A 16,507-nucleotide genomic window follows, 5' to 3' on the forward strand; every position below is an offset into this window, starting at 1 on the left:
ACAAAGTTAAAACAAAACACCCTTACTTCTCACTTGATAGACTCCTGTCAGGTTTAATTCTTTTACATGTGGATGAAAGATAAATGTCACAAAAACATTAAATAGGCATTAATTGCTTTAGCAGCTTGTAAGGCTTTGATTAGTATGTGAGTCTACTTTGATGAGCTACAGATCGAGTTTACGTTTGGTTCCGCTCCGCTGATTTTTGCTGAAATAACAGGCTTTGGAAATTTCCGCTCCTAAAAATAACTTCAAGCTTTTTTGCGCTTGGGGCCTTTCACTTTGTTCCGACATGTAGTTTGACTATCATGTAGTTTGACTATTTATTTTCTATTCTAGAATCAATGATGGGTTTGATATACAAAATGAGCATCTACCGTACAAAATTATTAGTATGGTATCTTTGATGGGTTTTTTTAACAAATAAAATATCCAGCAACTTTGTTGTTATAAATTCTCAAATATTGAAATTCAATACATTTTGGTAGAAATATCCAGTTTTTATGTCCATCTGTTTATCCAACTTCACTGTTTTGTAACTTTGTCCATCTGACCTTCATAAAGTTTGTCATTACAAAATTAGCCTAGTCAATTCAGCTCTAAAATCGCTCAACCTGCAATATAGAGTTGTACTAACAACATACTAAAACTAATCATTGATATAATTTGCGGAAAAGGTTATTTTGGGGTGAAATATGTGGTTTTTAGAGAAAAAATGCTGAAAACTGGAAAAGAAGAAAAATTGTTATTTATGGTTACATTTTTAGACCTAGAGCTTGTTGAAGACAGGAAACCTTATCTTAATAGAGTATTATGTAGTCCTCTAGTTATTATTATTCATATTGAAGTAATTTTGAGGTGAACTGAATGATTTTTAGTGAAAAAACGCTGAAAACTGGAAACGTAGAAAATCTCCGTTGTTAATGGTTAATATTTTTGAAATTTGATCTATATGAAGTCCTTTAGTTATCAATATTAATATTTGGGTAATTTTGGTTGAATATATGTTTTAAGACCGAAAACCCGGAAAACTGGAAATGAAAATATCTCGGTTATTGATGGTTAAAACTTTCAAATTGGGAACTTAACAGAAAATAGAGAATACTGCCTGATGTTTATCTTAAGAAGTTCTATAGTTAATAGTATTTAAAAAATTGTAATTCTTGTGTAAAATGTGATTTGTAGAGAAAAATGGTGAAAAATGGAAATAAAAAACTTGATTATTCATGGTTTAAACTTTTAACATAGGATCTTTATAGACAGACTATATTATCTTATGTTTATCGCATACGTATTCCTCTTGTTATCGATATCAATAATAATCAATTTGTTGTGTGAAATATTTTGTTTTACACACTAACTACAAAACAAGAATATATATACATAGTACACGGATGACCCACCCGCACTATCATTTTCTATGTTCAGTTGACTGTGAAATTGGGTCAAAACTCTAATTTGGCATTAAAATTAGAAAGATCATAGGGAACATTTGTACTAAGTTTCAATATGATTGGACTTCAACTTCATCAAAAAATACCTTGACTAAAAACTTTAACAAAAAACTTTAATCTGAAGCAGGACAGATGGACGAACGAACAGACGCACAGGCAGAAAAACATAATGCACCTAAGTGAGGGGCATATAAAATGAAAATTTTAAAATCTTGGTTATTTCTAGTTTGATTTTTAAAAACGAAAAAATGGAGAATGGAAACAGGGAATGTGTCAAAGAGAAAACAAGGCCACTAATGGGTCTTTAACATAACAAGTAAATCCGGCACACGGAGATGGGCTTCAGCTGACCCCTTAATTATTTTGTACACTAGCTTAGCAAAATGGACACTAGCTTAGCAAAATGGACACTACCCTAAACTCCAGTACATACAAATGAACCAAAATTATCACAAAAAAACACACACAAGACAAACAAAGGCTAGAGGTTCCTAACTTGGGATAGGTGCAATAATGTGGCAGGGGTAAATCATGTTGTGTGAGAACTCAACCCTCCCCTAGTTTCTCTAGACAATACAAAATAAACAAACACACAGTAAAACTCAGTTTTAAATATGTGCATTTTGTGGAAGTTTGAAATTTTATCTTATGTTTCGGTTATGTATTTATAGTAATTATACGTGTAGGTATAATAAACAATTATTTTCTCATTAGCTACTTTTACAATATTTGAATTGCATAAAGTCACAGTTAAACACGGACGATGTGATTGCAGATTTCTCTTAATGTGTTGCTAATTTTATTTAGCAAGTTCTATCAATATCCACGTTTAATTTCAGATATATAAGCTTTTTAAATTTAGGAACATATACTAGTTCACTGAATTAGCATTAAAAGAGGGACAAAAGATACCAGAGAGACAGTCAAACTCATAGATCGAAAACTAAATGAAGATCTGATATTGTTTAAGGCAATTGGCCCGAGAACACAGTTATTTCGTAGTGCATTTCTTTTAGACAATAAATTCAAATTAAAAAAATCGCACCTGCTCTATCTCAAAAAGATTTTTACAGTGTAGCGTACTACTATTGATACAAATAATATCAAAATTATAGAAACTTCTACCAGCTCTAACTCAAAATATTGACAATTCTGTGTTAAGGGGGGCTAAAATTCAGTTTGACAGCTTCAGACATTCTAATTTTTGACCTTTTTTAACTGGACCAAATCACTACTTAACATAAAGATTCAGCACCCACATTTTTTTAACATGTAATTTCATCCCCTTACTTAATATTTCATGCATAAAATATCAAGAAATAAATTGGGAAAGTGTATCAGAAAAAAATGCAAGTTATACACTGTTCACACTAGGGACTATATTCGTAGACAACGAAAACCAAAGGACGATAACTGTGTCCTTGGACCTAATAGGATAGAAAGACTTAACCAATTGTAATAAAACTTTGCATGACTTAAGCTTAGGATATTATAAGATAGTTGGCCAAGTTTCATGGCCATAGGATATATATTATAGAAACTAGGGTCATTTTAATATTGAAATTTGGATGTTTATTTTTGACGTTTAAATCAAATATTTTCAACTGTCAAGATTTTGGCCTAAAAAATTTAAATATTGCAAAAATTTGCTTTTTAAATACTCTTGAATATAATATAATAAGTATTAAAAGCAACGGAACACTCATTTGATTTATCAGATTTATCACAGTTATTCAAAAGTCAAATTTATATGAGCCTGTGCCTGAAAATAGAGATTTTCGAATTAAGGGAAGCCTTACATAAACATGCATTTTTTTCAACCAATTTGAAGTTTTTGAAGTTTTTTAACCTTACATTATTCTTCCATATATATTAAATGTACTTTAAATGTAAAGAAAAGTTACAAAAAGCATACCACATGAGTATAAAATGGTCTTAGGCCATGTAAGACTGAGAATTATTTAGAGTCGATTTAGGCCGTAGCCCATATTTACATATAAAAATGCACACAGAGGCTATAAGAAATGGAAATTTGTTACTTTTTGCACATTTCTATGCTAAGATGTTATGATACAAGAAGTCTAATTGCAAAAGGACTCTTGAATTCAACTTTTTTTTGCAGACAGTATGGTCTGATGACCAGTTTTTCACTTTTCAACAGAAAACTTGCATGTAGTTTTAGTCTCAATTGGCATATATTTGAACCACTTACTATCCTAAAGAAGAAAATTATGGTAGCATATGAAAAGAATAGGGTGTACTGATCATTGTAAAGTGGTTTTTTTTACAGATTTAGTGAAATATTTGTGATGGACTACAGATTTTATGTACAAAGCTCTTCACATTTCACATACATCAAACAGGCCGTTTAACCAGGGACATAAATACAAATATTCTGCACATTTTTTCTGTGATAATCTACTTTTCTCTAGATTCAGAGTTCACAAATGGTTAATTAAATTTGATTTAAGCATAGAAACACAAATATCAGGAACATAAAAAGCTGTCAGATAGAAATTCAGCATGGCTCTTAGGCATAAAATGGAAACTGCTTTAAAATGCTTATTTTAGCCGTATAATGACAAAATGGGACATTTTAACAGAATTTCTGTCAAACAAAGATGTAAATCCTTTACTTTTATTGAGTTTGACAAATTGAAACCAGCAAACCATTCAGAAAAGTTGCCAAAGTACAGAATCTACATTTACTGAATTCATCTCTTAGGCCCGAGAACACAGTTATTTCGTAGTGCATTTCTTTTAGACAATAAATTCAAATTAAAAAAATCGCACCTGCTCTATCTCAAAAAGATTTTTACAGTGTAGCGTACTACTATTGATACAAATAATATCAAAATTATAGAAACTTCTACCAGCTCTAACTCAAAATATTGACAATTCTGTGTTAAGGGGGGCTAAAATTCAGTTTGACAGCTTCAGACATTCTAATTTTTGACCTTTTTTAACTGGACCAAATCACTACTTAACATAAAGATTCAGCACCCACATTTTTTTAACATGTAATTTCATCCCCTTACTTAATATTTCATGCATAAAATATCAAGAAATAAATTGGGAAAGTGTATCAGAAAAAAATGCAAGTTATACACTGTTCACACTAGGGACTATATTCGTAGACAACGAAAACTAAAGGACGATAACTGTGTCCTTGGACCAATTTCAAGAGCAGCTTTGTCAATACGATTGAAAAAGCTTGAATTTAGATAGTAATTGTACTGAAGTGGTCTAATTTTGGATGTTGAAAATGAGATAATCACTGTTGAATGAATTAATGGGATCACTTCCTGGAGGAAGTGTTAATAGCAACAGCGCCTTATGTGTGTACCCTATAAACCTGCATGTATGTGGTGGTCTGAAACATCAACCAAATGGTAATGACAAAGAACTAACATTGGTTGTCTGCTATATGAAAATATAATGGTCAAAGATATATATATACTTACTAGTATATAAAGAAAAGCATTACCAAGTTCTTTATTTAATATATCTCATTGAATTAATTTTATTTCAATAGCAAACAACGTAAGAACAAATTGTAAAACCCAGTTGGAAAGGGCTTAACGCAAAAAGATCAGCACGGAGTATATAACCAATTAACAAAAATACACTGAGTTCTCATAGCTAGTTCAAAGCTTAGTAATTACAGTTGATGAATAAATACTGTTGGCACCAACTAAAATATATATAAGTACACATCCGATTAGTAACAAAAGTGAAAAGTGGATTCAGTGTTACAGTCAAAGCTTTATTTATATGGTGTGTGAGTACTGAGATCGTCGCAAATTACATGAGTAGCTATTTGCTTCGAGGAGCCTGAAATTTTCATTTGTGAAAAGATATTTAACATAAAATCATTTAACACTCATCATTCTTATTTCTTATGAAACATTGTTGGATTCTAAATCTTAACATGTTTGTTCCAGAAGGTAAATGAAAAAAAATATATTGTTTTTTTTTTAAGTTGTGGAGATAAAATACCTTAAAGACTTTGAATCTTGCAATAACATTTTTTTTCAAAAGAACAAAACATGTGTTTCTGGAACCCCTCCCCCAACAAAAAATAAACTGTCTGTGCCTTTAACACAAGGGCAGAATTCTTTCAAATACCAAGTAAGAATGTGACTAAGTTGGTTACTCTAATTCAGTACAATTTTCCATTTATAGGTTACTTACCAACACTATTTTGGAGAATTAGATTCTTGGATTGTAAAATAGCAGAACACAATCTCGGTCTATATCTTTTTTCAAATATACAAATTTTGAGACAGGAAAGTGATTCATTTGTAATATTATTCTTTTAAATTGAAATAATTATGTATTGTATTGTATTATTTCAACTGTTTTAAAGTATATATATTTTTTTCAACTTTGGCAAATAAGGAGAAGCAACTCATATAACCTTACTTTTACTACAAAACATTTTTATAAATTACATCACTTTCCGCAAAATATATTTTTGTATAGTTTTAGTATGTTGTTCATAGATAGTAACAGACTTGTTTTTCAGAGAAAAACTTTGTTTTGCAATTAGTTGCAGGTTGTTCACTAAATTGACTAGACTAAATCTGTTACAATTGACATAAATATTTGTTGCTCAGACTTATTCTCATTTTTAGCTCACCCGGCCCAAAGGGCCAAGTGAGCTTTTCTCATCACTTGGCGTCCGTCGTCTGTCGTCCGTCGTCCGTTAACTTTTACAAAAATCTTCTCCTCTGAAACTACTTGTCCAAATTTAACCAAACTTGGCCACAATCATCATTGGGGTATATAGTTTAAAAAATGTGTCCGGTGACCCGGCCAACCAACCAAGATGGCCGCCATGGCTAAAAATAGAACATAGGGGTAAAATGTAGATTTTGGCTTATATCTCTGAAACCAAAGCATTTAGAGCAAATCTGACAATGGGTAAAATTGTTTATCAGGTCAAGATCTATCTGCCCTGAAATTTTCAGATGAATCGGAGAAGCCATTGTTGGGTTGCTGCCCCTAAATTGGTAATTTTAAGGAAATTTTGCCGTTTTTGGTTATTATCTTGAATATTATTATAGATAGAGATAAACTGTAAACAGCAATAATGTTCAGCAAAGTAAGATCTACAAATAAGTCAACTTGACCAAAATGGTCAGTTGACCCCTTAAGGAGTTATTGCACTTTATAGTCAATTTTTAACCATTTTTCGTAAATTTTTTGTAATCTTTTACAAAAATCTTCTCCTCTGAAACTACGAAGACAAATTTAACCAAACTTGTCCACAATCATCATTAGGGTATCTAGTTTAAAAATGTGTCCAATGACCCTGCCGGCGAACCAAGATGGCCGACATGGCTAAAAAATAGTACATAGGGTAAAATGCAGTTTTTGGCTCATATCTCTGAAACCAAAGCATTTAGAGCAAATCTGACAGAATAAAATTGTTCATTAGGTCAAGATCTATCTGCCCTGAAATTTTCAGACCAATCAGGCAACACGTTGTTGGGTTGCTGCCCCTGAATTGGTAATTTTAAGAAAATTTTGCAGCTCTTGGTTATTATCTTGAATATTATTATAGATAGAGATAAACTGTAAACAGCAATAATGTACAGCAAAGTAAGATCTACAAATAAGTCAACATGACCAAAATTGTCAATTGACCCCTTAATGAGTTATTGCCCTTTATAGTAAATTTTTTACAATTTTCATAAATTTTGTAAATTTTTGTAAATTTTTACAAAATATTTTCCACTGTAACTACTGGGCAAAGTTCATTACAGATAGAGATAATTGTAAGCAGCAAGAATGTTCAGTAAAGTAAAGATCTACAAACACATCACCATCACCAAAACACAATTTTGTCATGAATCCATCTGTGTCCTTTGTTTAATATGCACATAGACCAAGGTGAGCGACACAGGCTCTTTAGAGCCTCTAGTTTGTCTCGCCTTGACGGAGACAGCAACGACGGTGTCAACAATGTATTAGTTAGTGATTAGGTCTAGTTTAAGGTGAACCACTAGTGGTTGGTCAATGATATTTGGTATGCAGTTGTATTAGCACTGGCACATCTCATTTCCATGGAGATTATTTGGCCCTGCCCCCTCAGTCATGGTTGATGGACTTTGAAACTTTTGCTTAGTTTACATGTATTAGTTTGTGATTAGGTCAGTTCAAGGGGAACCATTAGTGGTAGGCCAATGTTAATTGGTATGCAATTGTATAAGCATTAGCACATCTCATTACCATGGAGAATATTTGGCCCCGCCCCCTCAGTCATGGTCTATTGACTTTAAAACTTTTGCCTAGTTTACATGTATTAGTTTGTGATTAGATAGTTTAAGATGAACCGCTAATGTTAGTCAATAGTATTTGGTATGCAAATTTATTGGCATTTGCAAGTCTCTTTTCCATGGAGATTATATAGCCCCACCCCTTCCTCATGGTTCATTGACTTTGAAACTTTTACATAGTTTACAAGTCAATGTTTGTGTTTAGGTTTGTTGAAAGGGAAGGACTTGTGATAAGTCTATGGTATTTGGTATGCAGTTGTATTAGCATTGGCACATCTCATTTCCATGGAGATTGTTATCCCATGTACCTTCCGTCATGGTTCATTGACTTTGAATATTTGCATAACTTACATGTAAAAGTATTGTTATTTTAATTTCAACATTTGCATTATCAAAAGTACAAAAAGGCAAGACATATCTCTGTGTTAAGAGTTTATTTTTAATTGTTTAAAAAGCACTGCAATTCTCCAACTTTTCCATGCCATATGTCTACACCTTTAAAGTAAATACAATAAACAACCTGTGTTTTTTGTATTTCAGAATTCCAAGTCTTGTGTAAAGCGTGGAAATTAGAGACATGGACATGGATGTCCCATTTCCAAACAGACATGTTGTTATTTCAGGTATATTGCAACATATTTTCTCATAAGATTATACCCCGGTAGTTCAACTGTTAATGTTACCAGTAGAAAGGGTTTGGCCTGTTCATTTGCTACAAGTCTTAGTAGAACATACTGACAATCCTCAGAACCAAAACAATACAACAAATGACAGGTGTCAGAAACCTAGAAATGGTAAGAGGTGACGATTGTGCCAAGCAATGTATTTGCTCATGTATTTTAATATGACATTCTTAATTTGCTTTGCAAACAAAGCCATGTTCTAATTCCAATAGAACATGGACTGCACGTGATTGATGTCACAATCGAAATTGCGATGTCAGATATATTTTAAACAATGCCAGAGATAACAAGATGCTGTCAGAGTGACAGCAAACCGGATTTTCCTGCAGAGGTCAAACCCTGAACAGTTGAGCAAGTATGGACACTTCATTTAAGCTTAAAACTGCTCTGAATTTGGATTGTGGTTGAATATTTGACACAGCATAGGTTTGTGACACAAAATGAATGTGGTCAAAGAACTGAAATATTTGAAATTGGACATTTATTTAATAACCTACTATGATCTAATATCCAAAGTCTAAGTACATTGTCAGAATCAGCATATCAAAGAACTCCAAAAATTCATTTTTCAATGAAATCAAACAAAAGTTTAATTTAGGACCCTTTGGACCACAATGTGGACCAATTTGATAAAGGAGCTCACAATCCAAAAGCTCTCAATACATGGTAAGATTGAGCATTTCAAGGAACCACATTAATTCATTTTTTGTGAATCAAACAAAGTTTTATTTTGGACCCTGATTTGGACCAACTTGAAAACTGGGCCCAAAAATCTAAAATTGAACTACAGGTTTAGATTCAGCATTTGAAAGAACCCTATATATATATTTAATTTAAGTTGAAATGAAACACAATTTAATTTTATCCATATATTTTCTGTGCAAAGGGAAATAACTCAAACTTGATAAATAGATATGATTATAATGAATAAAGTGATGACTAAGTTCTATAAAATTAGATATGATGTAATTTTTCAAATTATAATCAATAATATAATAACAACAACCAGTGATGACTAAGTTCTCTTAAATTAGATATGATTTAATACTCAAACATTGTTAAAATCAGTATATCAAAGAACCCAAGAATTCAATTGTTGATTAAACAAAAGTTTAATTTAGGACCCTTTGTACCTCAATGTGGTATTATCTAACTAATAATGAAAATAAATACAGGTTTAGATTCAGCATTTCAAAGAACCCTTTATATATTCAATTTATGTTGAAATCAATCACAGTTTAATTTTGGACCCTGATTTGGACCAACATGAAAACTGGGCCCAAAACCAGAAATCTAAATATATGTTTATTAATAGACAATCTAAGCTAAGTTTTAAAAGGAGTTCACCTAATCAAAAAAATATATATAGTATTCAGAAAATTAGTTTTTACAGAATAAAAAACAATTTACAATTTACCAAAGTAAAGAAAAAAAATCGAAAATTTTATTTATCATTAATACAATGTCTTTTAAAAATCTATAAAACTTATCTGTAATTATCTTCAGAATGTCTAATAATGAACAGTAAATTTCTAACTATATTTACTACTATATAGCTTTTAATCATCAACACTTAGAAAACAGAAAATTTTCAAATAAATCTGTCACTCAAGATAAGACATTAACCATATGTTTAGTAAACTGATTACAGGACATATAAACAGGTGAAAATTATCTATAAAGGCTTAGTGTAATCAAACTTTATGCATATGATTAACAATTTCTGTTCAAAGAAAAATAACTCAATCACAAAAAAGACCCCAGGGGACTCGACTTTTATTTCATTTGATTTGTTTTATTGTAATATACAAGAAGAAAAATGGTTTCAGGGTGGAGATCTTGACTGTTTACAAGTTTTCAGGGGACTCACCGTTTATTTCATTTGATTTGTTTTATTGTCCCATAAAAGATTATATATGGTTTAGGGGTGGGGATCTCAACCGTTTACAAGTTTTCAAAAAAAAGGGGGTGGGGTTTACCCTCGTGGACTTCCCCTAAATTTCATTTGATTTGTTTAATTGTCCCTTACAGAAATATATATGGTTTAGGGGTGGGGATCTCAACCGTTTACAATTTCTCAAACAGAAGGAGTTGGGGGTTACCACAATGGACTTCCCCTATATTTCATTTGATTTGTTTTATTGTCCCATGCAAGAATATATATGGTTTAGGGGTGGGGATCTCTACCATTTACAAGTTCTCAAACAGAACGGGGTGGTGGTGACCCCAGGGGACTCACCTTTTATTTCATTTGATTTGTTTTATTGTAACATACAAGAATATATATGGTTTAGGAGTAGGGATCTCGACCACTTACAAGATAAAAGCACATTATCAAATTGAAGGGGGGTAGTGGTAAGAATATATATGATTAAGGGACACTTAATTATCTACAAAATGTCTAATAATGAACAGTAAATTCCAAACTTCATGTATACAGTCCTACTAGTAAGTTTCAAACTTTATATATACAGTCCTACAGATCTTATCAGAAAACAGAAAATTTTCAAATAAATCTGTCACTCCAATGATTATTGTATGCGAATATATTTCCAAGATCTTATTAATAATGAAAATAATAATTGAACAGAACTATGGTTTAACATAGTACTCTAACATTAAATATATAATAATTAATAATGTAATAATCTTCAAAATGTCTAATGATATAGCTTATAATCATTACATCTTAGGAAATAGATAATTTTCAAATAAATCTGTCACTCCAATTTTCATTGTGAGATAAGACAAATCATAGCATGATAACAAGAGTAAAATATTTAAAAATTCCACTTTTGGATATTAAAAGTGGCGATAACTCACAAAGGAGATATACTAAAATCTTGAAAATTGAACTAGACCTTCATTAAGTCCCAGGAAACAACATATTTAAATTTGAAAAAAAAAATTGTTAAAGTTTTTTCATGTTATTGTGCTGACACTCATGCAGCCGCCTGTCAGCCCGCCAAGCCGCGCGCCGTGCATCCCCATTTTAATAACTGATATTTCCTTCGAAAATCCGGTTAAAAATGGACATTTGCGTTTGTTTTGCTAGGAAATTAAATACTATCGTTCTTAAAGTAATTTAACATGTATCTGTTCATTTTTGTCGAGCCTTCGTCTTTTGTCGAAAAAGCGAGACATAGCGATCCTACATTCCGTCGGCGTCGGTGTCGGCGTCGTCGTCGTCGTTGTCGTTGTCGGCGGCGTCCACAAATATTCACTCTGTGGTTAAAGTTTTTGAAATTTTAATAACTTTCTTAAACTATCCTGGATTTCTACCAAACTTGGACAGAGGCTTGTTTATGATCATAAGATAGTATCCAGAAGTAAATTTAATAAAAAAAAAATTACAGTTTTTCCGAATTTTACTTATAAATGGACTTAGTTTTTCTGCCAGGAAACATTACATTCACTCTGTGGTTAAAGTTTTTAAAATTTTAATAACTTTCTTAAACAATCCTGGATTTGTACCAAATTTGGACAGAAGCTTGTTTATGATCATAAGATAGTATATAGAAGTAAATTTGTTAAAAAAAATTAAAAAAATTCGTATTTTACATATAAATGGACTTAGTTTTTCTGCCAGAAAACATTACATTCACTCTGTTGTTAAAGTTTTTAAAATTTTAATAACTTTCTTAAACTCTCCAGGAATTTTTACCAAATTTGGACAGAAGCTTGTTTATGATATAAAGATTGTATCCAGGAGAAAATTTTGTAAAATATTTATTTCTGTTTTTCAGTTTTTTACGTATAAATGGACTTAACATTCCATTCACTATGTGGTGAAAGTTTTTAAAAATTTTAATAACTTTATTATTAATATATTTCCCCCACTTTTGTTGAGCCTGCGACTAACAGCAAAAGTAGGCGAGACACTGGGTTCCGCGGAACCCTTACGAATTTTTAACCGGATTTTCGAAGTAAAAATCGGTTATAGATTTGGAGATATACAGCGGAAATTGTTAATTATATACATAAAGTTTGATTAGACTAAGCCTTTAAAGATAATTTTTACCTGTTTATATGTCCTGTTATCAGTTTACTAATCATATGATTAATGTCTTATCTCACTATTATAATTGGAGTGACAGATTTATTTGAAAATTATCTGTTTTCTAAGTGTTGATGATTAAAAGCTATATAGGAGTAATTATAGTTAGAAAATTACTGTTCATTATTAGACATTTTGTCAAATTGAAGATAATTACAGATAAGATTTATAAATTTTTAAAAGACATTGTATTAATGATTAATAAAATTTTTGACTTTTTTTTCTTTTCTTTGGTAAATTGTTTGAAGAATTTTGAGGTAAGTTTGTTTGTTATTCTGTAAAAACTAATTTTCTGAATGCTATATATATTTTTTTTGATAAGGTGAACTCCTTTCAAAACTAGGCTTATAGTGTCTATTAATAAACATATATTTAGATTTCTGATTTTGGGCCCAGTTTTCAAGTTGGTCCAAATCGGGGTCAAAAATTAAAACGTGTTTGATTTCAACATAAATTGAATATATATAGGGTTCTTTCAAATGCTGAATCTAAACCTGTATTTATTTTCATTATTAGTTAGATAATACCACATCGAGGTACAAAGGATCCTAAATTAAACTTTTGTTTAATCAACAATTGAATTCTTGGGTTCTTTGATATGTTGATTTTAACAATGTTTGAGTGTTAAATCATATCTAATTTTAGAGAACTTAGTCATCACTGGTTGTTGTTATTATATTATTGATTATAATTTGAAAAATTACATCATATCTAATTTTATAGAACTTAGTCATCACTGGTTTATTGATTATAATCATATATATTTATCCAGTTTGAGTAATTTCCCTTTGCACAGAAAATATATGGATAAAATTAAATTGTGTTTCATTTCAACTTACATTAAATATATATAGGGTTCTTTCAAATGCTGAATCTAAACCTGTATTTAAATATTAGATTTTTGGGCCCAGTTTTCAAGTTGGTCCAAATCAGGGTCCAAAATTAAACTTTGTTTGATTCACAAAAATTGAATTTATGTGGTTCCTTGAAATGCTGAATCTAACCATTATTGAGAGATTTTGGATTGTTGGCTCCTTTATCAAATTGGTCCACATTGTGGTCCAAAGGGTCCTAAATTAAACTGTTGTTTGATTTCCTCAAAAATTAAATTCTTGGGGTTCTTTGATATGCTGATTCTGACAATGTACTTAGATTTTGGATATTGGACCATAATAGGTAAATGTCCAATTTCAAATATTTCAGTTCTTTGACCACATTCATTTTGTGTCACAAACCTATGCTGTGTCAAATATTCAATCACAATCCAAATTCAGAGCAGTTTTAAGTTTAAATGCAGTGTCCTTACTTGCTCGACTGTTCAGGGTTCGACCTCTGCAGGAAAATCCGGTTTGCTGTCACTCTGACAGCCTCTTGTTTATCGTGAAACGGTTTATTTCTAAATTGTTTTGGCATCATCAAATCAAAATGGCTGCCTTTCGAACTTGTCTTATAGGTTCGTTTCGAAATACAAAAGTTCCAAATTTTCCTATTAGAATTAAAATAATTCTATGGCTTATGCTCTGTGCAAAGATACTGGCAAATATAATGCCTACCCGTGTTAAAATGAGCATAGAGCATGGCATGATAGAATTATTTCAATTCTAATTGGAAAATTTAGAACTTTTGTATTTCGAAACGGACCTATAAGACATGTTCGAAAGACTTGATGATGCCAAAACGTTTTAGAAATAAAACCGTTTCATGATAAAAGATTTATTTCTAAAACAAATAAACAAGATCAATAAAAGAATTTCATATTGGAATAGACCAAGACAATAAAACACAAACATCATGGTATCTCCTTATGAAATCTTAAACCGTGAATGTTCAACTCATTTTAGAACCACACCTTATAAGATAAAACTAGGCGATGCATTTGCAGTGAAAAAAACCCATAATAAATTAACCTAGTAAAATGAAAGTGTTTGGCCATAGGGCTATAAGTTTGTTTAAAATAAGAAAATTCACACACTAGAAATTTAGACATGACCGATTACTTATCATATGAAATGAGTTTCTGGTAATTTTAATGTCTTTGAAATTATTGAACCAATGCATGCATATATATTAAACTAAATCCTATGTGCACATTTTGTTTACATATCTTACGAATCCATTACATATTTTTGAGAAAAAATATTTCATTCTGAGTGTTGAACGAAAAATTTTACGTGCAAATAATCTTTCTTATTTTGGTGTCAAAGTTTACATATTGTTTTCTTTTGATAAACAATCAACAAAGAATTATTAAGCCCATGAAAAATAAGTGTTATGATAGATCGAATGTATTTGTTTTTTATGTTTTCCATTCGGTTCCATTTGTTAATTGAATTTGGTCCTAACAGTTGTATTAAAATTTTTCTTTCACAATTGGTTAATACTAACTTCATTCCACATTTGTTTACCTTTAATTCTAATACAGTTTTTTCTCTTGCCCTTGCGCTGTTTTGGTACCAAATTTCCGTCATGGTTAAAGTCACTGCATAGAGAAAAGCAGTTGGCGAATTAGAGTACAAGAAGACAATAATTCAATAGCAGTACTTTTCTGGAGATTTTAATAACATAAAGCATTTCTTTTATAGGAAAATCTATGCACACATTTTTAGCTCACCTGGCCCAAAGGGCCAAGAGAGCTTTTCTCATCACTTGGCATCCGTCGTCGTCCGTCATCCGTCGACGTTAACTTTTACAAAAATCTCCTCCTCTGAAACTACTTGGCCAAAGTTAACCAAATTTGGCCACCATCATCATTGGGGTATGTAATTTTAAAAATTTGTCCGATGACCCCGCCTGCCAATCAAGATGGCTGACATGTCCGCCCTGAAATTTTCAGACGAATCAGACAACCCATTGTTGTGTTGCTGCCCCTGAATTGGTAATTTTAAGGGAATTTTGCATTTTTTGGTTATTATCTTGAATATTATTATAGATAGAGATAAACTGTAACTAGCAATAATGTTCAGCAAAGTAAGATCTACAAATAAGTCAACATGACCAAAATTGTCAATTGACTCCTTAAGGAGTTATTGCCCTTTATAGTCAATTTTTTAAAACAATATTTCGTAAATTTTTGTAATCTTTTACAAAAATCTTCTCCTCTGAAACTACTGATACAAATTTTACCACACTTGGCCATACTCATCATTAGGGTATCTAGTTGAATAAATGTGTCCGATGACCCCGCCTGCCATCCAACATGGCCGACATGGCTAAAAATAGAACATAGGGGTAAAATGGAGTGTTTGGCTTATATCTCTGAAACTAAAGCATTTAGAGCAAATCTGACATCGGTTAAAATGTTCATCAGGTTTAGATCTGTCTGCCCTGAAATTTTTAGACGAATCAGACAATCCATTGTTGGGTGGCTGTCCCTGAATTGGTAATTTTAAAGAAATTTTGCAGTTTTTGGTTATTATCTTGAATATTATTATAGATAGAGATAAACTGTAAACAGCAATAATGTTCAGCGAAGTACGATCTACAAATAATTTTTCTAGTTTCCCGACAATAACTTGTGTTTAAGTGTATGGATCTCTCTAAAATTGTACTACAAGGTTCCATAGCATGAAGGGAAGTTTGGGATTGAGTTTGGGGTTAATTACTCTAAAAAGCGGGGGGGTGGTTCAAAAAGTTTGGGGGGATTTTGTTTTCCAATTTTTTTGGGGGGTTCATTTTTTTCTTCAAAATTTTTGAAATTTCAAATTTTTGAAATCTTTAATTGCACAGTATTGCGCAATAGCAAGAAATCTTCAATTGCACAGTATTGCGCAATAGCACAGTATTGTACAATAGCACAGGATTGGGCAAAAGCAAGAAATCTTCAATTGCACAGTATTGTGCAATAGCACAGTATTATGCAATATCACAGTATTGCGCAATAGCAAGAAATCTTCAATTGCACAGCATTGCACAATAGCAAGAAATCTTCAATTGCACAGTATTGCGCAATAGCACAGCATTGTGCAATATCACAGTATTGCGCAATAGCAAAAAATTTTCAATTGCACAGTATTGCGCAATAGCAAGAAA

General features: G+C 31.5%; 1 protein-coding gene and 1 long non-coding RNA gene across 2 annotated transcripts in view; one reads left to right on the plus strand and one right to left on the minus strand.

Moving 5' to 3' along the window:
- Positions 1-16,507, plus strand: part of LOC127709706 (integrator complex subunit 10-like) — a 318,221-nt gene that overhangs the window by 256,496 nt on the left and 45,218 nt on the right. The window contains exon 11 of the mRNA XM_052215364.1: positions 8,279-8,361. Within this exon, the coding sequence (XP_052071324.1) occupies positions 8,279-8,361 (83 nt within the window). The remainder of the gene's footprint in view (positions 1-8,278; positions 8,362-16,507) is intronic.
- LOC127709780 (uncharacterized) overlaps positions 1-16,507 on the minus strand; it is a 40,374-nt gene that overhangs the window by 13,539 nt on the left and 10,328 nt on the right. The window lies entirely within an intron of this gene.

The sequence above is a fragment of the Mytilus californianus genome, unplaced genomic scaffold (genome assembly GCF_021869535.1).
Source record: "Mytilus californianus isolate M0D057914Y unplaced genomic scaffold, xbMytCali1.0.p SCAF_7, whole genome shotgun sequence".
NCBI classification, from domain to species: Eukaryota; Metazoa; Mollusca; class Bivalvia; order Mytilida; family Mytilidae; genus Mytilus; species Mytilus californianus.